The sequence below is a fragment of the Lethenteron reissneri genome, chromosome 48 (genome assembly GCF_015708825.2).
Source record: "Lethenteron reissneri isolate LAM-NWPU_2019-01 chromosome 48, ASM1570882v1, whole genome shotgun sequence".
Taxonomy (NCBI): Eukaryota; Metazoa; Chordata; class Hyperoartia; order Petromyzontiformes; family Petromyzontidae; genus Lethenteron; species Lethenteron reissneri.
The window spans coordinates 9113265-9138846 of NC_083826.1; the positions used below are offsets into that span (position 1 = coordinate 9113265).

The 25582-nt window shown below is 47.8% G+C and overlaps 1 protein-coding gene across 1 annotated transcript in view; it reads left to right on the top strand.

The window, feature by feature from the left end:
• The window catches only part of LOC133354580 (netrin-G2-like), a 172849-nt gene that overhangs the window by 124086 nt on the left and 23181 nt on the right, over positions 1–25582 (top strand). Inside the window, 2 exon segments of the mRNA XM_061571527.1 lie at positions 10901–11616; positions 23278–23465. Of these exon segments, the coding sequence (XP_061427511.1) occupies positions 10901–11616; positions 23278–23465 (904 nt within the window).

Sequence of the window (25582 nt, forward strand, 5' to 3'; positions counted from 1 at the left end):
AGGCCACCGCTTCTGGTGTTGGCACGGCCACATCTTGAGGATTGCATGGTGGTGCTACGGGGCAGCTCAGAAAATTATCCATGGTGTGCTTCTCCTAACAAGCACATTGCTCGGTTGTGCTGAATCCCCATAATTTCATGAGATAATTGCGTCTGCCGAAACCCACTCTCAGTCTGTTTAGGCTCTGCCATGTGAACCATTTGGAATTGGAGCCAGATGCGAGCTCCTCACACGAGGTGATTACTGGTCGGCTCGTTGTGATGATGTTGCTAACTTTATAAACGCATTCAGGCTTTCATATTACACGTAGCATGTTGAGTTATGTGCAAATATTAAAGCTGCATATATCCAAATAGCATATTCCTGCACTCTATAAAAAAAGTTAGCAATAATTTAGTTAATATTTGTTGACCAATACATCTGAGCATGGATTCACATGGAACGAATTGGATCAGATGGAGTTTAAATCCTTGATATGGATGTTAAAGGTCTTAGTGGTAAAAGTGCAGCTCTGCAATTTATTTTGCGGGCATCCACTCAACGAAGCTCTCGTGATCCCCTCTGGAGGGTACTTGGCCTGATCTTCCATGCTCACCAAACATCTTAGAAGAGGGAGCAGAAGCGAGACGTTTTGCCCGACCAATTTCACGTCATCCAATTCGTTGACTAATCCGACCGAATTATCGGTAGAGCAACCTCGAACCTAATTCGTCGCATATTGCCAGCTCTATTCTAAATGCGACTGGCAGACAGTGGTGGTGAGGGTAGGAACACACATCGGAAAAGAGAAGGGAAGTAAGGGAGCAACAGGCCAGGCCCAATGAGGCCTGAGCCCAAGATAGTGAAGCAACTAGTAGTTCTACCAGCCCAACGAAAGGGCCCAAGCATCAATGAACAACGAGGATAGTCGGGGCAACCAGGGAAGAAGCCAGGGCCCTTTAAAACAAAAAGAGTCGAGGAGCGTGGACGGAACCGGCACCGGACTGTGTCGTGTTCCCCAATTTCGCGGCGGGAGCGCGAGATGTCAAAATCATAACTTATCGTAATACAAAGGCAGCGGCGAGGTTTTACGCTGGGGATAATCCTAATGAAATTGCTACTGAAGCCCTCTTCCCACAAACAAACATCTGTGCACCTATTTTTCTCGGTAACGTAAAATAAATATATGTAAGCTCGAAAATTCTCACGCGCAAAAAAAAAAACCCCCGTGCGGCGCTAATGAAAGACCGCGCGCGCTGTCACGAGTGTAAATAGAGTCAAAGCTCTCGGGCTGCATTTTGAAATTGCTTGTCAGGAGAGGAATGCCCACCTTGTCACTTGCGCTCACAAAAGTCGTTTACCACTCGCCGCGGGTTTTTTTTCCCTTCCGTGCGGCACGTTTCCACCAACAGCCTCGGCTCCCGTTCCCTTCACACATCTCTCCACCTGCTACTCTCGGCCATCAGTCCCCCCCCCCCCTTCCCCCCTCTCTTGGCCTGGCCCCTTTCAAAACCCGCACAAGACCACGAACACACACGAAAAAAACTTTGCGTACCTAAACCCGTTATGCTCAGATATGATTGATTGCTATGAGCTATGCAATTTTATCCTCATTTTACTCTCCAGATGTAAAAAAAAACCTGCAAATTGGGTTATAACTGGAATCTCTCGCTCTCTTCTTATATATTTTTTAACAAGGCATGTGGTGTTGGAACAAATCACGAAACACTAATTTGCAATGTTAATCGCACCGCCTCCTCTTCCCTTTTAAATTTACAATTTTTTTGAGACCCACGCTAACCTTTGCGGTTAACTCGCTTGAATAAGCAAGTGGGGGAGTGGTGAGTGAGGGGATGGTGGGGGGCGCGGAGGGCGAGTGTAGGGGGGAGGGGTGCAGAAATATTTCATTGAAATTAATATTTCCAATTATGTAAATTGCTCAATGAGCTTGGCAAGAGGTGGTCACGGTCTGCGAGACAAACACCTTGTGGCAAGCGTCGCTGGGCCCGGCTCACACGTGCCGCATGCACATTCGGGGATCACGAGGGAGGGCAAAAAATCTCTCAAAGTCCGCGCGGGTTTCGCTTAAACTGTCGTAAATGCCCCACTGCACGGCAAATTGAAAACGCGTGGCGAAACTAAACCAGATCATGGAATTCAAAGTTCTTAATTAATTTCAGTATCATTTGCTTTTTTTACATAAGGCAAGCTGCCAACATATTGCTGCATTGGCGGGGGGGGGGGGACATTATCTGTAATTTTTTCTAAACACGCGGGTGTCTCTGTATATCACGGTGGCAGATGTAAACGATGCTTTGAGCGCACGTTGAGACGGGGCTTAGTGATTTAGTCGTTCACGCACTGCGCTGCAAACCCGGCCAGCCAAGTTCGATTCCAAGCCCACGGCTCATATCAGCAGCAAGTAGTATCTCTCATCCGGTTGTAGTTTATCTTCTCTGTTACACCTTCTTGAGTGGTGTTCATCATCATCATTGACCCCTTGCCGCTTTGAACCTCAGGGGCCTCTGCTAAGCAATCGTGATTTTAAATATGGTGTAAGATGATGACAACATCGGTTGTTTGCTGACAGTTTGCAAACCGCTAATCTGACGGTGGTGTCGACCAGTGACAATAAGTTAGCAACTGCAATGATGACGATGACGCTGATTTACAAAGAGCTGACAAAACCAGTGACAGTACATCCACTAAACTCGGGTCATAACGAAAGAGGATGTGACAAAGACTTGACTTGGATCAGGGCACAGCGGCAACAACAACAACAAGGATTTCAGCTGCCCTCGACTCCAGTGGACGTGTGACGATGCACCGATTAAAAATAAATGTCACCTCTCAAAACATACACCAACAATATGATGTGAAAATGTGTATGACACGTTGAGGGTCAAAGACGGCGCCGCAAGCAATGGCATCGTCTGCCCGAAAAGGGCCGTGAGATATTGAGCGGATGTTTGCCATCGCCTTGTGTTTTGCCAACTCTATGACCAACTTGGGCAATTTTCTTCTGTATAGGCACTACGTCCCCTAAGAGCAACACGAATCTACTGTCATTTTTATTTGTATTGGATCATCTCTGCGAGAGTTATCGTGACAGACGAATTAATGCACAGAGAGAGAGAGAGAGCGATGGACAGAGCTAACGAATGAACACTTTCAACCTTATTTGGAAAGCATTAAAAACATGTTTTTTTTTATCAAATAACACGCCGGAATTGCATAAATGTATCGAATCACCGGGTGGAGGAGAATCATTACAGTCTAAGAGCATATGCATTTACTTTTGCAGAGAGCGAAACCATTCACCGAGCAATGTTGATGATGATAATAACAATGATGATAATGATGAAGAGTATGACATGCGATGCAAGCCACCTGTCCGTGCAAGGCATACATCACAGCCAGGCAGATGTTTTATGGGAGCCTCTGCACGTTAATGATTCAAGCCGCTACTTGGCAATATGGAGGAAGCAATCAATTCAGCGGAGGAGGCACGCTGGCGGAGCGCTGGATGGGGTCGGGATATACTTCAACAGAATAACGAGGCTTCTCAGGACGTGCACTGCGGTGTAGTATGCATCTACGTGGAACTTCTTTCGCACCGGACGTAGCCAACCGTGCTAATCGGAGGTCCGCGGGGAAGGACAACAAACTAAACACAAACATCGGTTCTCAAGAAATTCGGATTCTTTTCAAGTTGCATAGCTCCAGTGGCTTCCTAATGTCGGAAGGAAGAGCGTTCCAGGCGGCTGCAGAAGTGCATCTGAAGGGGCGTGATGCGGTGAGACCGCCCTTGTTCTCTGGCCAGCCCCTGCTTGTGCTGTGTCTGTGATGCCACGCACTGAACTGGCAGGCCGTACCTCGAAAGTGGCAACGTAAATAAGTAGGTTAATTATGAATGAGCAAATGAATAACTAAACGAGTTAATTAATTAATGCATACATACATACATGGGTGGATAGATAGGCAAATACATAATATATGCGGTACATTGAATGCAAAAAAAATCATGTGAAAGAGTTTTGAGAATGGGCCATTCTCGGCACTGACAAACTCACGTGCAGTCACCCCTCGAAGCGACAAAAATCAAATTGTCTTTACGTAAACAAATGTGGTTTAGTACTGGAAATTCCACATTCATCTAGTGCGGTGGCGAGCCTTCCATAAGATAACTAGTTAATCAACTGTAAATTATATTAATGGTACATGAACACATAAACAACGAGCGGTGGATCGGTGGTACAGTGGTTACTGCACTATGCTGTGAACCCGGCCACTTGAGTTCGATCCCCAGTCACGGCTCGCATCAGTGGCAAGTGATATCTGAACCAGTCCGCGTCCTCCATCCCTTTCACCAACCCGCACTCATCGGTCAGACGAAGTCTGATCACAAAAACCCCTGTGATTGACATTGCATAGGGCAGCCTTCACCAAGCATCACATTGGCAAAGGACTGTAAACGATTATTATTATCATCCTATTCTAATTGAGCTACAGAATAACATTTTAAAAAGTCCTGTGTAATACGATTTGATGTATGTGCAAGTACACGAGCCATTAAAACACAGCGGCGTGACAATGCTTTGCATAATACAACCGCAGTATTTTACATGCATACTTGCATGCAAATGCAATGTATATGAAACATTAACACTGGTAGGAACCTCCTGGTTACACCAGCTCACAGGGCATTATTGTGTCCGTCCGTCCGTCGTGCAGGGAGGGGCTGGTGGGTAGGGAGGGGCTGGGTGAGGAGGGTGGGGAGGGTGGGGCGGGGCTGGGTGGGGCTGGGTGAGGAGGGTGGGGAGGGGCTGGGTGGGGAGGGTGGGGAGGGGCTGGGTGGGGAGGGTGGGGAGGGGCTGGGTGGGGAGGGTGGAAAGGGGCTGGGTGGGGAGGGTGGAAAGGGGCTGGGTGGGGAGGGTGGAAAGGGGCTGGATTGGGGAGGGTGGAAAGGGGCTGGGTGGGAGGGGTGGGGCTGGATGGGGAGGGGCTGGTCACCCCGTGGTGCCCTGATAAAGCTCAACGTTTAACCTACTCACGCCGGCTTGTGCCCGCCCTCACAATCGGGCATATTTTCTGAATACACCACGCCGCCGTTGACCCTGGCCATTGACCGAGCAACCCAACGTTCCTACCAGCTTCCTCCGCAGAGATGTGTTTCATATACGCTAGACATATGCATAATTGTGCTATACATGCATAGAAAACAATACAATAGGTGCTGTCACCATATGTATATATAAATATGCATCTCCCATCGCTATTTTCTCACACCACAGCACTGTTGGTCTCCAAGGTTCTTGAAGGTCAAACAAGCAGCACTTCATATTTTTTCAAAAGTATGCAATTTTTGAGGGTTTATATGTTCTTTACTTACATCTTTGCTTTGACAAAATAACGAGAATACCCAAACACTTTGAGATGATCAATCATGCGCTGCTGGTAAAAGAAATAAGCATAGCAAATGGGGGGCGACACACACACAAATCTGTTATTGCTTTTAAGGTTTCACCTTTTAACATATCCGTCTATTGCGGGAAAATCAACTATAAATAAAGTGCAGCCTCATTATTTTATTAAAGCATACAGCCAGGCAAGTCAACATGAAAGCTTTGAAAAGCACGGCAAGACAGTTTTAATTATTTACGCTCCCGTGACCAAACCTCAGGAGATTTAAACTCGTCCACAAAGTACACAATAATCACGCCGAGTGTCGTGTCACGTGCTCCTAGTTTTCAAATGGCGCTTCTAGAGCATTCATAGAGGTTGTGATGCACTTATAAAAAGCCTGCGCCAAGGAGATTCGACTGAGACGGGAAGAATCGGACCCGGTGACGATTCAAAATATCGTTTAGATTTAAGGGTCGATTTCACAACTGATGTTGTCGCATTTTGGGGGAAAATATTTTGTTCTCCATTCTCCGATTGTGCTATCGACGCGACATTTTTAGACAAAGAATCCATTTGGAACTCTTATTTGCACAATACACCGGAATATAGTTCACAGGACTTTCTCTATACAAAACAATTAAAGTGCCATTTGTATTATACATGCAATAAGCAATCACACACTCTCCCGTCCACTTTGTAATCGGATTGTTTTTCTTTCCCCCCTGGCAGTCATATTTTTATTCTCATCATTGCAATTTAGCCAAATCAAGTGCTGAACGAAACTTCACATGATATATTTCATTTTTGTGTGCAGCCATTGGTAATCTGGCTGATAGCATCAACCTCGCTACACTTGACACACTCCGGTTTAATAAAAGGTGGACATCGTTGAGTGAAAAAGCTTCACAGCTCACCGGATTCCTCCAGTCTAAATAACGATTCTGATGTTTGTCTGGATGAGAATCTCAGAAGTGGCAATCCAGCACTCTGACGTCTGAAACCATCCCGGGTCACCTCTGCTTGGTTTTGTTTAAAAATATAATTTACGAGTTGGCACATTTCTTTTCATTCGAGAGTGAATGTCCAATGTAGTTTCATTCTGCGAAGTGTTCAAGCGTACTCGAGCTTACAAGAATGCCCTTTTGGTGTATGTGGGACTTCATTAAAGATCAACCCATCGATGAGGCTTTTAAGCGAGAAACAGATCAATACCAACTGAATAATTATGATAGTAAAATAAACATCCACAATAGTGGCGAGGTACGCCCTGGTGGTCACAACCCATGAGTTGAAGAAATTCTACATCCCTGTGATGGGGTCAGTCGATGACAACCACTTGACTTTTCACAATGTGGTGCCTGTTTTATTCTCCTCCAGAGGGATGGGCTGACAACTCACTCATAATCTCCCAATATGCGACGGCATACTCGACTGTGCATAATAATGATTAAAACAATTATGATATAATTAATGACGTTTTGTCAGTCCACTGCTGGATGGAGACAGCCCCGCATATTGGCCAATGTGAGTTGGTGAAGCGGGCGGCCAGGGGGTTGGGGGAGGGGGCTCTGGGCACCCGCCACAGACGTGAGCCACGACAGAGATAGCGGAGATCCCAGCGGCAAGTGTGCTCAGCACACGATGAGTGAGTTGGCAGCCCATCTCTCTGAATGCGAATAAAATATGTACCACAATTGTGAAAAGTCAGGGTCGTTGTCAAAGACCCACCCCATTAAGTGTGCTCAGCACACTTGCGCTACCAAGTCCCTACAGTGATGATAAAGAATAACAATCCTATTGTCGAGAAGAGCAAACGGAAATAAAACATCGGCAGCCACTCACGTGTCGACAAGGATCACACCCCCCCCCCTACGTGATGACATTCAAACGACTCCTGACTTTCAAGTTGAAATACCCCTGTAATGGATAACAAACACGTTTTACTTGGGAGTGACGGAAGGGGGTTACATGCGGATTAGAGCTTTGTTTATTTTGCTCCCGGCTGGAAAATTAAAATCGCAGAGGAGGAGAAGAAAATGGCAGCAGGGGAAAGGAAAAAAAACGCCCGTGAAATGGAGAATGCATTCTTACTGCATTGAACCCAATGTTTGCATTTGGGTCGACATTTGAAAATCTATTTTCTGGGAATCGTCAAAAAACTTTGCGGGATTATATCACCAGATGTAATGGATTATCCCATGCACGCTCACGCATGTTAACAATGGAATTACAGCCAACGGCAATTATGCACCGCTTTAATAATTAAAATCCTACAGCGCAAGCTCGCTCAGGCTTTGTGTATGAACAGACCGGCCAGCTGCTAATCACTTTTTTTTCCTCCCATAATTGGAAGCAGCGTTTTATTATACCAGGTCACTACCACTGTTCAGTCCCCTACTACTTCTTAATCCTCTTTTCTTTACCCTCGAAGCACAAACACCAAGAATCGTGGAACGGCGATATTAAACTGTTACTAACACGTGACAGCGATGACGATAACTAGTTAACAATCATACATGTGCATTTTTTTCATGTAAAATATATTTCACTTGTGAAAATAGATGACATTCGCAGAATTCTTTATTTGAAGTGTAAATAGTATACAGAATGCTAAATATATTCAGCCAAAAACATTGTGCCTAGCTTATTTTAACCGTAGTTTTTACCAATTTTACGCTAAATTAATTTCACGAGAATTTTACAGTTTAAACTTATTTCGGCATGTTTATTTTGGGGGGCGGGGTAGTTGTGTATTGGTTTGTTTGGGTTTTTAAGATAGTGCAATAAAACCCAAGTTCTCTGGTTCTTTGGGTAAAGTCACATAGATAGAAAAAATAATAAAAGAGAACATGACGTTTCGGTCGCAACACAAGCGTCCGTGTTGCGACCAAAACGTCGTGTTCTCTTTTATTATGTCTTCTACCCACGTGACTTTACCGAAAGAACCAGAGAGTATGAATTCCTGCCGTCACGAAAGCTTCAAACCAAGACAAAACCCAAGTTTATCAACATTTTGACTTGCAAAATGTTATTACAACTTCCGATGCCAGAGAACCCATTTATTGCCATGTGTGGCTGTGCATCTACAGTTATTTTTTGTTATATATATATACAGTATTGGGTGCAATTGTGAGCAATATCCATATCAGACATTAGCACATCGAATCGTCATAACCATTGGTTCACTGCAGTAGTCCCACAAGGCGTGTGGGGAGGCTAGGAGGTGTCCACGTGCTCGGCATGTGAGGGCCTGAAGACCAGAATCAGTGGTCTCGTCGACAATGTGTTCGTCAGGGAGGTTTGTTCAATATCCGGACGGCAGAGTGAAGTGATCTTCTGTCCAGGGAGCAATGTTCTGGCAACTGGGGGGGGGGGGGGGGGGGGCAGGCAAGGCCGCGGCTTGGCAGGAGTTGTGCACAATCGGGTGCCACGGCGTCTTTCACATGGGGGTGGAAGCGTCGCCTGAAGGTCTGTGGGGTGGGGGCAGTGGTTGGTGTGCATTTTGTACAGGACTGTTACAGCAGCAACAGCATGCAAGGAGGTCTCGCATGGAGCCCATGTCACAGCATGTAACCCTAAACAAACGTTGCTTTTACCGTATTTTATTCTTACCTTACCATGTAACATGTTGTTCTATAATTCATCTGAATGTTTACAATTTGAATTGATCCCATGTTTATTTTTTCTCATCCCAGCATTTTCATTCGTCATATTGTGAAGCCATTTGCCAATGCACTGCCACACACATGCTTTTCCGTGCCATGTTTGCTCATGGGCGTTGTTTGACTTTACTTCACAAAGCTGATCAGTACAGGTTGGCGGAACACGGGGTACATATAAACATGGGAGCATAGAAGTGCAGTCTGACAACGGGCTTTTCTTGGACTGTCCTCATTAGCTCTGACCCAGTGGTTCTTAACCTGGGGTGCATCCCCTGGGGGTGCGAGATTCCCTTTCTGGGGGTGTGAAACATGACCAGATTTTGTTTAGAAGGTAAATCATCGAAACACACATTAATCACGTGCACGTAAGTACAACTACTTTGTTTCATCAAACATATGTATTTACTAATATAAGCGTTTTAACGATTGAAAACCAAAGAGGCTGCAGTAAAGGTTAGTAACCACTGCTCTATAACAACAACAACCTGTTCGTGCATGGAGGTGACCCAACGAAGCACTATCCAGGTGAAACCAATGCTTAGCTTCAGAAATCTGACAAGATCGGGAATATTTCGGGTGATTTGGAGGCATGTGCAAAGGTAAAGCCGTGCACTCGTTTGCTCACGCCACCGCTGGCAAAAGCCTCTCCACTCTTCCGTGAGCTCTCGATCGAGAGAAACTTGGCCGATATTAGAGGGTTTTTGTGGGTTAAATCGCGCAAAATATATAAATGTGTCGTTAAAACCCGACAGTTGGCTGTGTCGGGTGGTGGCAAGTTTTAACGACACATTTATATATTTATGCGATCTAACCCCCCAAAAAACCTCTATTATGGATTAAATTGGTCGCGAAAGCCTATACGACGTGTTCAACTAACTTGGCCTAGTCATCCACGCGGGCCAAACGACTTGAACGAGGTGAGAGGATCCGCATTTTACACCCCAGCACACACACACACACTGCCAACAGACGGGTCGCGTGACACCGACTGGGTCTGGGTTAATGGGACATCGCAAGCATGCGATGGTTTGGTGTGAACGGGCAAACTTGAGCAGTTCCAGTGTCGGCATTTTCCGAGGCAGAGATTGATGTTGCATTATCGGCTGGGATTTTTTTAAACTCCGTTCCTGACTGCCGATCATGGTACGGCGAGAAAATCTACTCATGACACGATGCAAAGTTTTAGATATTTGCTGCTTAAATTATCGCTGTCATAAGCTGCTCGGCATACATTTATAAGCAAAAGCGTTCAGATTGCTGTAATCCACTCGGAGGCACCACTGTGTACTGACCTTTCTGACCCACTCACTGCAAACATCACTCTAATGAATGTCTTGTGAGGCGCAGCTCACAATGTACTGGCTTTCGCTCGCATTATAATTATATGTTGTGAACAAAGCGGGTACACACTAAATGCCTGCCTATCATCGATAACGTCCACGTTTAGTTTAGTCTCCACTCACAAGGGCATCAAATTGACCTACCCCTTAAACGAAAGCTGGCGTTACATCACCACCAATGTTATAATCAGCGTCCATGATCAATCCACTGCTGGATGGGAGGCATCACCAATCCATTGTAGAATTCCTGCCACTGGCTCAAGGCCATTGGTCACATGCCCATTTTAATAAACGATGTCATTCGTCCTCGTTATCGAACGCTCCGTGCATTTAACAACGAGGAGCAACCTCGTGATCACGACTCACCCACAAAGGCCTCCACCAAGGCGTCTCCGTCTCTGCGGTTTAACCGATACGGCGAGCGCCCGTGCACGTTCCACCTGTCCAACATTGTTGCACGAGGGGTGGGAAAACACAGAAACGATCACGCACGTGGTCGTTGCCGCTTCGCAGGAGAACCCATACCTCTGCAACCTCTGCGACGCGAGCACCCCGCAGCTCTCCCACCCGGCGGAACTCATGTTCGACTCGGAGCCCGCGCTCGGCTCGCCGAGCTACGGGGGCTACGGCGGCCACGGGGGCCACGGGGGCCACGTCGGCGTCGGGGCCCAGGGAGGCCTCTCCACCTACTGGCAGAGCGTCTCGTGGCACCGCCACCCGGAGCCGCTGCGCGTCAACATCACGATGTCGTGGGGCAAGACCATCGAGCTGACGGACGACGTCGTCATCACGTTCGAGTCGCGGCGGCCGAGCGCCATGGTGCTCGAGAAGTCGCTGGACTACGGCCGAACGTGGACGGCTGTGCAGTACTACGCCGACGACTGCTACGAGCTCTTCCGCCGCGAGGCGCGCCGCGCTCTCGACCTCACGCAGGCGTCGGCCACGCAGGTCGTCTGCACCGAGGAGTACTCGCGTAGCTTCGTGGCCAAACAGGACCGCACCGTGCGCTTCGAGGTGCTCAACCGCACGGCGCTCTTCGCCGGCGTCGGCCTGCGCAACGTGGCGTCTCTGTACGCGAGGCTGGACGTGGACAGCGAGCTGCGCAGGTTCTTCACGCTGACGGATCTGCGCGCGCGCCTCCTGCAGCCCGCCACCGGGGACACCTTCATCGACAAGGAGAACCTCAAGAAGTACTACTACGCCATCTCCAACGTGCAGGTTCGCGGCAGGTGAGTCCGTGGTCGTGGGAGGGGTGATCTAAGCGTGCGTGTGTGGGGGGGGAGGTATTGTTCGTCGGCGCCTATTCAAGCCGCACGGGGACACACGTGGCGGTGAGCTCAAGGCGATGCTCGGACGCACGTGTCTACCCAGGACTGATGTTCGCACACATCACACTACACGTGTTGCAGGCCAGGTGAACCTAACGGAGGACCAGTGGAGGCTCCTCTGCCGCTCTTATGGGTCGCACGGGCTCGCGGCGCAGCGAGCTAATTTCTCCTCGCCACCAAAGACAAAGCTCCCCCATATAGCCTTAACAGGCTGTTGGGGCAAGTGCTGTTAGCCAGCACCTATGAAGGCCGGCACGGCACACGAGGGGGTGGGTGGCCAGCACCACGCCCGGCCGCCTTCGTCTCCCCAGTGTCGATGTCAGGAGGCTTCGCAACGCAGCGCGCGGACCACTACAACACCGCCACGGCTCCTCACACATCGTACACGTAGATGTCACCGCCCTCTTGTCAACCCCCTGCTGGATGAGGCCCTACCCACGTCGCACGAGTTTGGTTTTTTTGTGGGGGGGGGGGGGTGTACCTGATCATACTTTACCACGCTAGCCAGTGAGGGTTGGGTGAAAGCAGAGAGCATAGAAATGCAGTCCAACGATGGATATTGCTGCACGGACTTATTCTACTGCCCACCACGTGGACCGCGCAGCCTTTAACGCCGATTGTGCACCTCATGTGCATGGTGGTCGCCCCCATCCACACCGGACGCTCTCCACGCTCAAACCCAACTCGCGAGACATGACGAGGCAAGGGGCAATCTGGGCGATGTGGTTGTGCACGGACAACACGCGAAACCTGATAAACAATGGACCTTTACGAACCGCATCCGCCTATGCAGAACATATGGTGGGATGTTTGCTCTTGCGCGCAATGGAGTAGTTGAGAAGTTACAACAACAACAGCAGCAGCAGCGATGTGTCCGTCACGTCCAATGCGGGCCGAACCAAACGGTGTGTAATAGCTACAAGGAGTTCATTTACGCGCGTCTAGGGAAAGGTGCTACAAAAATGCACTTTCCCGGTGATTGTAATTAGAAGAATGGATTCCAGATAGTGTTAGACGAAATCAGTTGCCCCAGAAATCAATGTCGGGCTGGGGTAGGTAGGGAGGTGGGGGGGGGTCTGTTCTTCTCAAATACATTCCTGGACCTGTTCTACGTTTCTAAGGAGGGTGAACAACAAAGCGAAATGCTTGTCTTTGACACCCCCAGTAACCTAGTGACGATGTGTAGGTGACCCTGTTGAATGTTGAGTTAAGCGCACGAATCTCTGGTTTAATATCAGTCTCGTGCGCGCCCCGCAGGCAGGCAGGCTTGCGAGATTGTTTTTCACGGCTGTCAGATGTGCACGTTTTAAAGCTTATTTTGTATGATGTGTAGGAGACTAACGAAGTCATCTTGTGGCTACAGAATCTGAAATGAGTTCAAAAGGCCATTGGTTCAATACCTCATGGGAGACCTAAATTAGAAAATCAGTACCCTGCTAATGGCTTTCGACAGATTATATCCACAACATGCCAAACCTTTTGAGAGTTAAAATTTCGGGCGCTCATTTTACTGAGAGACTGTCTTAAACATCTAATTGACTCTTCCTTTGTTTCGAAATGTCGTATCTTTCGTCGAATGAGGCATCAAAGAGCATAAACCCGACGATGAGAAACGTCACTTCGAAATTACACGTGGCATTTAGAAAGCGCAAATTAAAACTAATCAATAAATACGCGATAGCTTGGCTAAGTCCACGAAGGCATGTTTTGTTTCACGATACAGTACATATTGTGCACATGACAGCATTTCTTAGAGCCAAATTTCACACGTGATGTTTTTAGTCAGCGTTGATTCAAAGTGAAGTCTATTTGCTATGGCTCTGCTCGTTGTAGGGGGGAAGGGGGGAGGGGGAGTTTCTCCTACCCCCCTTTTGATTTGCATACGGCTCGATTGAAATAGGTGTTTGTGGCTTTTCCGAGAAGCTATGAATAAGTAATTGTTGTAAATAAATCATTAAGCACGTGCCCCGACATCACGACAGACGGTCGTGCGAAGTCATTTCTCCCTTGTCCCTTAAATAAGCGATGTTGCTTTGCCCCCCCCCCCCCCGCTTCTCTCTCTCTCTGACACTGCGTCTCGAACCCCCATCGCCCCATCCCCATCATCCTCTCTATGTCACCTCCACAATCGCCCCCCCCCCACCTCTCTCTAGCGGGAGCTGCATCACGCGTGGATTATTAAACAGGCTGCTGGCACACGAACAAGGCGGGCGACCGGCAACTTCATTAGGGGGGGTGCGGGCGTGGTGGCGGCACCAGCCGCTAAGTGCAGGGGGGGGGGAGCATTATTAAACAGGCAGACGCAGAGGGCACGCGGTTGCAAGGCGAAGCTATCGGCACGGCTCCCCCTCATTCACAACCCCCTCCCAACCTCTCCATCTCTCGCGAGGTGCTCTAAGATCTTGGCCGCAAGCGGGAGAAGAGGTGGGGGGGGGATCGACTCTGGTGGCGAACGCGGGGATTACGAAATCAGCCGGCGAGCCCCAAACGCAGCCAATCGGAGCTCGCGGTTTGGGGATTGGAGCTTGGCAGGCAGACAGATGGGGGGCCGCGGATCCAGCACGAGACGCATCTTCTGTTGTTGTTGTTGTTTACCCCCACCGCTTTAGGTTCCAGTCGCTTAGCGCAACACAGTGCAAGGTTAATTGCTCGCAGTTAGAAGGCGCAGCAGATTTTGTTGTTGTTGTTGTAGAAGCACACGTCACTCGGTGTAGGAGCTGGTTCTTTCGGTAAAGTCACGAAGTTAGAAGGAAAATAATAAATAAAATAAAAAAGTGAATAAAAATAAACATAAAAAAATAATGTAGCCTGGTTCTTAATCGGAGTGAGTGTACTGGCAGTCTATAATGTAGACTGTAGCCTGGTTGTTCAGTTTGGTGAGTGTACTGGCAGTCTATAATGTAGACTGTAGCCTGGTTCTTAACCTCAGTGAGTGTACTGGCAGTCTATAATGTAGACTGTAGCAATGGTTATTAAGCTGGGTGAGTGTACTGGCAGTCTATAATGTAGACTGTAGCAATGGTTATTAAGCTGGGTGTGTGTACTGGTAGTCTATAATGTAGACTGTAGCCTGGTTATTAAGCTGGGTGAGTGTACTGGAAGTCTATAATGTAGACTGTAGCCTGGTTCTTAACCTCGGTGAGTGTACTGGCAGTCTATTTTTCTATCTACGTGACTTTACCGAAAGAACCAACGCATACGGTATCGGAGCTGTTGGTTTACTGCCTTCAGGGCCAAATATCGCCCGGGAGGCACGCGGCCCGTCGCTTGTTTGAGCCGCGGGATGGGCACGGGGGGTTGGGGAAGTGGCAGACGCCGTTGAGTGCAACGATGTGTCGTCACACATGTGTGTCCGTAGCCGAAAAAGTTCACTTATCACCCAGCACTCTGCCGCCCGAGAAGGGGGGAGCAGAGAGCGAGGAGGGGTGTGGGGGGAAGGAGAGATGCTGGGGGGAAGGGGGATTGCAGGCTTCCTGCTAGTTCCAGATAAAACTGGAATTCAACAAAAAGTGTGAAAATTAACTGGACGGTGAATCTGGCTGTTTGACTTTGGGCTGGGCTATGGGAGGGGGGGGGGGCACGGGAGATGAGGTATCTGCAGCCTCAGCGGCGCGAGAGATGCAACAGTCAGCTGACACTGACTCACAAACTTCGGACCTTATCCAAATTGGAACTTAACAATAGTGCAGTGGTTAGTGCGCTGCGCTATGGACCCGGCCACCTGAGTTTGATTACCGGCCACGCCAAACATACAGTAGGAGTGATATCTGAACCAATCTTAGGTGACACCTTCACTAACCCGGCACTGACCAGTGTAATGGAACATGGTCGAACAACCCACAGGACCGACACGGCGTGGGGAGGCTTTCATCCGAATTTTGTCATCTTTTGAGGCTTCCTAATTACTCACTCATGGTGGAGAGCGGTTATCTCCCTCGCCTGCTGCTAAGGAGCTCCTGGGTTTGATCGCTGTATATTTGGAGTTTGCGTGTTCTTCCCCATGGCCCTGTGGATTTCTGTCCGGGTCCTCTGGTTTTTTCCCCTCCACATTTAGAAACATTCCTCTGTATTATTTGGCTGCTCCTATGAATGTCGACATGTGATCTAGGCCGCGTTTATGAACTATCATGTGTGGTCAGGTCGCCTCTGAAAAAGAGCTAATAGCCCAGTGGGCATTACCTGGTGAATAAAATAGTTTAGTTTAGCAAGAGGTAACAATCATGGCCAAATCATGAATATCTTAACGTACCGATTAATATTAAACCAGAAACACCGAATGCATCTCCCTGTGTTAGCCCCACATCCAGTCTCCATTTCTGACATCATAACCGGCATTATATAACCATATCAATCTAGGTGAATAACATCACTTCTTTCTATTAATGCTTCATTTGTGTTGTATAAATAGATTTCATTTGCACTTCAGTGCTCTTTTGTGATTGAATTAACATCATCAGAGGAATACATGTTTGGGACTCATTTGATTTCATTCCAAACATCAGTCATTGATGTTCGTCGTTGCTTTGTTGCGCGCATGCAGGCGGTGTCCCACACAGACGCACCGAGATGCTCGGCCGATCTCATTTGCAATGGCTCACAATGGGTCCCGTCGCTGGCTCACTCGACTCGCAATCGCGTTTGAAGTTCACCTTCTAAATAGACCGCAGTCTAATACACGTATTAAGAGTTACAGGGGGGGGGGGTTCATGATAAAGAACCCCCCCCCCGCCCTGTAACTCAGAAAACCATGCGCCGACTGAAAGGGTGTCAACACGAGGGAGCTCGCCCTAGAAGAGTGGACTTCGGCCTACTCTTCCACGCTGGCCAGGACGTCTTGGAGACGTTGGCAGTACCCACACTTGACCCCGCCACACATGACCTGCGGATTGACTAACTGCAGTGCAACCACTTACATTGTGGAGCGAGGCGTTGGTGGCAGGAGGATGTAACAAACCTGTACCACTGTTTCAACAGCGGCAGCAGGGTTTATACACCGTATACCGAGTAATAGTGTATTATGACGACAATTTGAACAATGCTCATACTGATGACTTGTTCATGAACGAAACGCGTAGAGCGCACAGTCGCAAGGCGGTGTATTCATGCCACCTTTGAAACGTGGCGGTATTTATTAGGAAACGACAACAACAACAACTGACCGTAGTGAAGGTCAAGATAAGACGAGAAACCGAGACGCATGGCCCGGTATTCTTGGTAAGATGTTAAGCGTGTGTGCTCTCTTACATATAGTCTGTTGTCAGCGCATATATTTCTCTAATGTCACCGCTGGCACTTGCTTTTTGTCGTTGCATTTCACGGCTACACATGAATATAAAAAAACGTCATCAGAAGACGACTAAAATAAGTCATATTCTTAGGTGTTTTCGGTAAAGTCACGTAGGTAAAACATTAAAACATTAAAATTATTTTATTTTACTTTTATTAATTTTAATTTTTTACCTACGTGACTTTACCGAAAACACCTAAGAATATGAATCCTTGCAGTCACGAAAGCTTCAAATCTAGAATAAAATAAGTCACCTTTTCTTTTAACATGGGGGGGGGGGGGGGTGATTACCTGCTTTCAATTGAACAAGACGCGAGGAATCTAGCGGTGGGGTTTTCACGCCGCATATCCAGCTCAGGGGCCGCGTGGCACAAATCACGAGTCGCATTCAGAAGGCCCGCGAGTTCGCATTCCTGTTGTGGATCTGCTCAGCCTACCATCCATCAGGCGTCAATACGTGCACCACCTTGTGGGAAGTCGGCAGTGGTTGTCTTTCCATTGAGTCTCGTCCCTATCGTCGGAGTTCATTTTAAATTTACACCGATTCATTTGAATTTCCACCAATTTGTATCAAAATCGGCACCGGTTGCCCTTTTGAAAGACAATACAAATGGCCCCTGCCATAGCAAATGTGGAATTTGACCAGTGGCTTAGGGTCTCAAACAGAGACGAGCACCGTTCAATGCATGTTTAAGTAATGAGAACCTCCTTTTATTTTTGCATTTTCAAACAATCCATTGCAACCCAGCCAACCGGCAGTGGGGTAGCTATTGAGTGGGCAGGTGGCGGAACTTTACCAAGGCCGATGGGCAAAAGGGGCCCGGGCACCGGGTTATAAAGAAGGTGGGGGGAGGGGGGGATGCAATTGGACAAGGGGGGCCACCCTATTTAATTCCTTGTACCATGGCCCGTGCCAACCCACCCTACCAACACAACGAGGGTTACCACCTGTCCTGGCTTTCCCATGACCGTCCTCTTTATGAGGTAGCTATCTTGGGAAATTCTGGAAAGTCTTCCCAGGGCGTTAAAAGTCTCGGTTATTGTAAGCTGCGCAATAATAATGCGCCGCTCAAGACGATGCATTTAAATGTAGTTCTCCCCCTCTTCTGGTATGGATTAATATTCTTCTTCTTCTCGTCGTGCTGTGTCCCAGTTTTATGCACCCCAAGACGTGGCAACACCAAACACGACTCATCTCCAATTGCTATCTTGACGTCAAACATCGATCTTGCATATGCCAGCCCTAATCAGAGCAATTATCATTCGCGGAAAGTGATTCTTCACAGCAGTTTTTGGACTCAAGAGGTGGGAGATGCAAACATGAGGATGCAAGACAGTATCACGGCTCATCCCTCCAAGGGCTTTAAAGCAGAAACAAAAACCAAAGACAAAACAACTCCCGCTCACTATGATCCCTTCTCTTCATTTCATACCCAAGAGGAAGATTTCTGTGCAGCCCCGGTTTAATGATTTCCCTTGTGCCCAGAATAACATACAAAATGCAATTTTGCCCTTTTTTTGCTGTTGCTCATTTGGTCTAGTTTCTTCTGCGCCTTCCCTTTATTTCACGCGAATACACAGATTGCGGGCTGGAGGATTATTAATCATACTCAGCACTGATCCAAACTTCACGGCCTAATAGTGGGCTTTCTACATTACGAGTAGTTTCATTAGCCAACGCTGGAATGCCCGTGTGCTTTACGCTACGGAAATCAAGCAAAGCGTATGCACGGGTCTGAACAGCTGCAAATATGAGGCCATTTAGGTAATAATACAGTGTATTGACAAGGTTCTGTAAATGTTTATTATTATTATCACAGCAGAGAAGTTTGATGTGATGTGACTAACAAACTCTTGTATGCTCAAAGTTTATATGTCACATTCGTTTGCGATTGTCATAATTTCCTAAAATGCGCATGAGAATTCAAGTTCATATTCGATCTGCCAAAACTCGTCAAGTGACCGATCTTTTCATGTTAATTTAAAAAAAGATTGTTTGAGTAAATAAAAATCCATTCATTCTCAATCCACCAATGGACAAAGGCTGCCCCACACTTTGTAATTCGTGGGTTTTTTTGTTGCATGCTTCACCTTGCTGGTCGGTACGGGTCTGTGAAGTTGGGATGAGAGCAGTTCTGATATCCCTTGCTGCTGATTTTAGCCATGGCCTCGAATTGAACTCAGGTCGCAGGGTTCATAGTGCAGCACGCTACCACTGTACACAAATGCTCCACCCCGAAATGAATATGGATGCTTTAAATTGCAAACAGCGAGCAGCAGTGTATGCCGAGAAAAAAAAACACGTGGGTTATGCTATTGAATGCAAGTTAAATATGTTTACATTACTCGTGTTAACACTGCAAATAATTACAGTGATTAGAGTAAAACATTTCTACATTTGCCTTCATTAAACACTTGTAACCAAGCAACAACAAAAATATTCAGAGCACCTTGTTTAAATAAATCCACGCCACTAGATGTCTAGGTATCGAAGCATTCTTGAACACAGCGTCAAATTATTTTCCGGATTTTTTTTTTCTAAGATAACAACACGCATTGCCATCGTGTCGGTGATGGATTTTACGACTCTTGTTGAGATCAAAGCAGCAGCACGTGAGATTTAAACTATTTATATGAACACGTGGCGGCGTTCGGAAAGCGTAATGGGCCTCCAGACACAAACATTTAACGCAGAAATAGGCGACAACGCTTGATCTCCCGAAGACAATCAGGAAATAAACTGAGGAAATGCGCGTGCACATAACATTCAAACATAACGAGTTTTTTTTTTGATGGCTTCAAACCCACAATAAAATAAAAATATAGAATACAAAAAATGGGAAAATATTGATAAGAACACTGTTTCGTTTCGCTTCACCTATTGGAGAAAAGGGATAGTTGTTACCATATTCTCTAGATTATGAAGCGCATTTTCCCCACGCATTTTAAACCTAAAAGTTGAGGGTGCATCTTACAATCTGGCAGCTGTGCGTGAGAGAGAACAGATTTGTGTAATGTTATTCACACCGAGCACAAGTTTGGAAGGTGTATTTTCCTCTACCCAGCGCCGCCATATAATCCGTGGAATTTGGCATTATGTATTTCTTCCTCAGCCCTTTCACAGGCTCCATGTGAGCCGCAGCTCCTTGTGGGCTATATCAATGAATAATAATCTACATTTGTATCGTTTCACTACACACATCCCAAGGAGCAGAAGCTCAATTCCCACGTGCCCTCTACGCCGCAATCATTCACACGGATAATCAGCGCAACTGCGCCCACTTCCGTGAGCATCACGCGAATGAATGAAAGAGCATTACAGTGTTTTAGCACTTGTTACGCGCTCGATGATGATGATGATGATAATAATAATAATACTACTACTGATAAAATTGCCCTATTTTAAGACGACTCTTTGAACAGCCCTTCAATTGACAGGCTTTGAAAAATAGCCGTTTTCTTTTGCTTCCTAAATGGCCCAATGACTCGGCTCACCGAAATCATATTTAGAAGCAGTAAAAAACGCGAGCGCTTATCACTCGATTCGTATCGTCGCGATGAAAGAGAGAGCGAAGATCACTCCTGACCAATGCGATGTTTCGCCAGTGCGGGCCGCGTTTATATTTGCATGAATTCGAATCACAAAATCGGCGATTTTTATTCATCCTGAAGAAAAGAAAAATGAGAGCGTGCAAGTCTGCTGTGTTGGGCAGTCACACCGGAGTGGCTCTGTGCCATCTCATACACAATTGGCAACAGCACCGTGGACACAGGAATCGGACATTCTCGAGCTCGAACAAAACTTGGCAGATATTTTTACCATCAGACACTGTCGACTTAAGTAGGCGGTTGTAGCTGCGGTGTAACGGTTAGCGCACTGGACTTGCAATGCAGAGGTTGCGGGTTCGGATAATTCTCCCGGCGTGGCGGTTAAAATAATTGGGGGGGGAAACGAAATTTTAATCTGTCCCAAGTATGCTTACCCCCGCACATCAGAGATGTCTCGCTCACGTTGAGGAATAGGCCGAATACATTCCAGAGGGACTCTCTAGAGATCCCTCTTCTGGCAGCAGTGCTGCGAGCAAGCAATTGCAGGGCTGTGCCTTTAGCTTTTACTCTTGAGTGAAAAGCACAGCTCTTCCCGTTTCAAGTGCATTTTTAGAAAACATAAAACAAATCGAACAGCCACTATGCACCATAATCGCAACAACAAAAAATGACCTCGTTTGCACGTGCGACGCGGATTGTTACACACCGTACGCTCGGCTTGAGGAGGCTTCACCCGGCAGTTATTTTTACCGCGGCCGATGGTGACTCATGCCGCGATGCATAAAATAGGCCGCTCCATTCTGGCGTACGGCGACATGTTCACGAGCTGCGTGAGGCCATTGAGGAGCCTCGTGGTGCACAACAAGATACCCGAGTGTGCGCCCCCCACCACCCCCACCTCCCGAGTTGTGGCTGCAATTTATCCCCGCCGCAGTTTCGAGGGGGACATACAAAGGAGCGTCACGAGGCAAAAGGCAAGGGCACGCTGGGTCGTAGCCACGGGAGCGCCTGCACGCATGCACGGATGACGGTGGCGGTAATGCCGCCATCAACATGTATCCAGGTGCGCGTTGTCCGCACGTGCACGCGGCTCCCCGGCAGGATCGTGCGCGCGCCAAACGAAGTGGCCGGCACGTTGATGCCCGAGCGCAGACGCCGCGGTTTGTTGCGAGTGCCGAGGGGACGCTCGGTGGGGGTGGGGTGATTGCATCCGAAATTGGAGACAATCCTCGTCTATGCACGAGTGGCCGCGACTTTCATTCGCTGACGGCGCAACGGTGCCCGGAACTTCCAGAGCCGCGCGTGTCGTTGACCCCGTGCTTGTCGTTGACCCCGCTCGTGTCGTTGAGCCTGCGCGCGCGGCGGACGCTTGTTTGACCGTGCCACGCGCGCGTGCGTCTAAACATCTGCCAGTCATCTCGGTAAATTTCCGTAACGCCTGGGGTCTGTGCCGCTGACCTCCCACGCAGCGAGCATTTGACACGTCTTGGCCTCTCGGTGCACCTCTACCCCGATAGCAACGTCGCCACCACTTATTGGCAAATGACGGTGATTGTTGTTGTAAGTGTCAAAGACAGTGGCACTGTGATTCGTGCATTGCGCTAAAATCTGCTGTTCACTTCTCAGCGACAAATAACATTTTTGTGGCAAGCGGCACCTGGGCTCGTACTTGCCCTCCGCCTTCCAGCTCCGCCTTGAATGAGTACCTGGTGCACTGTGCCGATCATCGGAATTGGAGGAACAAAGTTGAGCAGCGGTTGTGCACCTCCGATTCTCACGGTTGGCTGCGTACGGTGCAAAAAGAAGTTGAACATTCATACACGCATACACACAGTACGGTGCTGGCTACACAATTCCCTTTGTCCACCATTGCGGCCTCAATGAATGCTTTGCCAACAGCACGGAAACTACTTCAAAGGCTCAGGAGTCTTGCGTTGACTCTCACACTGCACTAAAGCCCTGCTCAGAGTCTTTGATTCCACGCGATGTATAGCATGAGTGCCAAGTGCCATCTTAACCTGTATGTACTGTACGTTGAACTTCTTTCGCACCCTACGTAGCCAACCGTGCTAATCGGAGTTGTCGGTCTCCCCCTAGGTTGACTCGGCCTTAAGCGAGTACTTGATGCAGTCAATGGGCACTAGTACCGTGGTGACGTAAAGCGTCTGGTTGTGGTGCTGGCCTCAATTGGCACTTGTTAACGGCACTTTGTCTTACGAGGCACGAAGCTGAATGCACTATTTTGTTTTGCGTGCGAGCAAGAAGCGAGTAGAGAGAGCGTGCGAATATCGGCGCTGGGGGAGACACAAGCGGTGGCCTGGAGGGATGCTGCCCAAACGAACGGCATCTGCGGGTTGTCACCGCGTGTTGTGGACTTGCGGCACGACGTCAGGACGCTTTTGTCTCCGCGTGCCGAGAGCTTCTTCAGGAACTACGGAGGCTTCAGCCCTTTTCTCCCGAGTAGAGGAGGCAGCAGCAGCAACCAGCGCTACTTTACCGAGCGAGGAACTACGGCCCCTCAATTCAGTTCCTCTCGAAGCTCCCAGCATGTGGAGATAAGCGCGAGACAACGCGCACGGTGCAACCTCGACAAGACGTCGGCGAGCTGTACAGCACTTGCCCTGACAGTCTGTGAGCCTACCCTTTGCTCCTTTTACCTTTGTCTCTTGTGTGTGCGCGTTGCTACGGTCCTCTCCCAACCTTTCCGCCCTCTCCCGCCGCTCAAGGTGCACGTGCAACTTGCACGCCAGGGAGTGCAAATTTGAAAAGGGTCAGCTGCTCTGCGACTGCGAGCACAACACGACAGGCTCCGACTGCGGCAAGTGCAAGCGCGGATACCGCGGGCGCCTGTGGAAGGCGGGCACCTACCTCCCGTACCCTAACGGCATGCCCAACGAGTGCACAGCCAACACCGGTAAGCAAAGTGAGTCATCGTTGTTAGTTGGTTGTTGTTGTTTGTTGTTCTTGTGCTCGTTCACTCAAGAAAAGGGTCAAGACTCTTCTTTTCAGGAGGGTCCCGCCAAACTTTTGGCTTCATGTGAACTCCCGATTGAGTAATTTTTGCAGGTAAATTTCCAGCATTGGGATGTTTGACCACTACCAGTTTACATTGTAAAAAAAAAAAAATTCTGGCTTTGGGAGGAAAACCAGAGAACTCAGAGGGTATCCGTGCAGAACAGGGGGAAGCACATCCAAACTTGGCAATCGAACCCAGGCGTTTATTGCTGCGAGGCGCGAGTGTTTACCACTGCGCTTCCTCACTGCCACCACCCCCCTCGCAGTGTTAAACATATCCGTCAATCAAATGTCATTTTATTTGAGTGAGTGGTGACTGTTAGTGGATAAAAAATGATTAAGAATGACCAGGGCTTAATTTCTCGTGGAATATTTTTTATCCCCCCCCCCCCCCCCCGCTACAACCCCCCTGCACCCCCCCCCCCCCCCCCCCAGGGGTAAATATTTTCGTGAGCTCAGTCAGCCGAGCTACCCAAGAGCCTCAACCTCCCACCCCGAGATCAAAGCCACACTGATTGTAATAACGAGAGAGAGAGAAAGAGAATTAACCCATCTGAATAAAGATGCTGACCGTGATCATTTAATAACGCTGCAAGAGACTGTGACGGCAGAGTGAATACCGACCCGGTAATTGGATGTTTATGAATTTAAAATAGCGTGACCAAGTTGACAGATTGGCTGACCTGATAACATTGGTGGGGGTGGGGGGGTCCGGTGGAAAGTGTTTGATGTATGTGCGTTGAACTTCTTTAGCACCATACATAGCCACTCACCATATGCTTGTTTGCCTTCTCCATTATAATGGGTCCTTGCATTCGTTAAATAATTGAAGCATTATTGACACTTGGGCACAGCATGGCACCACTCAACTCATCGCTGTTGGCTTTAATAATATTTTATTATTTTGGTATTCATATTTTACATATTCATCATTTTGCTGCTGACAATTGTCATCCGTATGGCGAACGTGCCATTCTTCATCTGGAGTCGCAATTTTTTTCGAGAATCTCTTGAGTGCCATCTGCTGGGATATTTTGTTCTGCATACGACACCGAAAGTATTTTTTTGAATTTCTGTTGCAGCGCAGATGAAACGAACAATTATAATTTGCAAGGATAGTGTAACAGAAATAGTTTAGAAGTTATAATGAATTTTAAACAAATTACCAGTTGGGTCGTTTTGTTCCAACAGTGATGTCACTTCATTAAAAGCAAACCAAGTGGGAAAAGGCTGAGAGTTTTACGCAGCTGGCAAATGTGTACTAAATATCAACTCAAATGCAAATACAAATAAACATAACGAGCTAGACCATCTTGATTTGAAGCTTTCGTGACTGCAGGAATCCATACTCTTTGGTTCTTTCGGTAAAGTCACGTAGGTAGAAAATAAAATAAATCACGACGTTTCGGGCGCAACACAAGCGTCCATCATCAGGTGGGAAAGCATGGTCTGCTGCTGAGGCTGACTGTTTTAAAAGGTTTGAAATGGGTGTAGCCCAAGGGTCATAAATAAGTGGCTGGGGCTAGTGACGTTAATGTGAGAAATTAGCATGTAGCTGTAAGATAGGAGGAGAGCGGCCTCCTCGACGAGGGCACGGAAGTGGCTATGTTCATGTGAGAGGTTAGCATGATGTTAATGTGAGAGATTAGCATGATGTTAATGTGAGAGATTATCGTGATGTTAATGTGAGAAATTAGCATGTAGCTGTAAGATAGGAGGACAGCGGCCTCCTCGACGAGGGAGTGCAATCCCAACGGGTGCAATCCAAAGGGCCTGTGAGTATGAGCTAGTTAACATAACGATATGTAATTGTTATCACTGTTAGCCCGAGGGAATGTTGGGATGATAATTTTTATGAATAACAAATAACCGATTATGATTTGCTATAATTCAATGCATGCATCTGGGAGGGTAAGAAGAGTCGATGTAAATCAATGAATCGTGACACATGCCTGCTGTTGGGTTTTGACACCTCTTGTGTGCGAGGTGTTCCAAATAGGCAATTGAAAAAAGGTA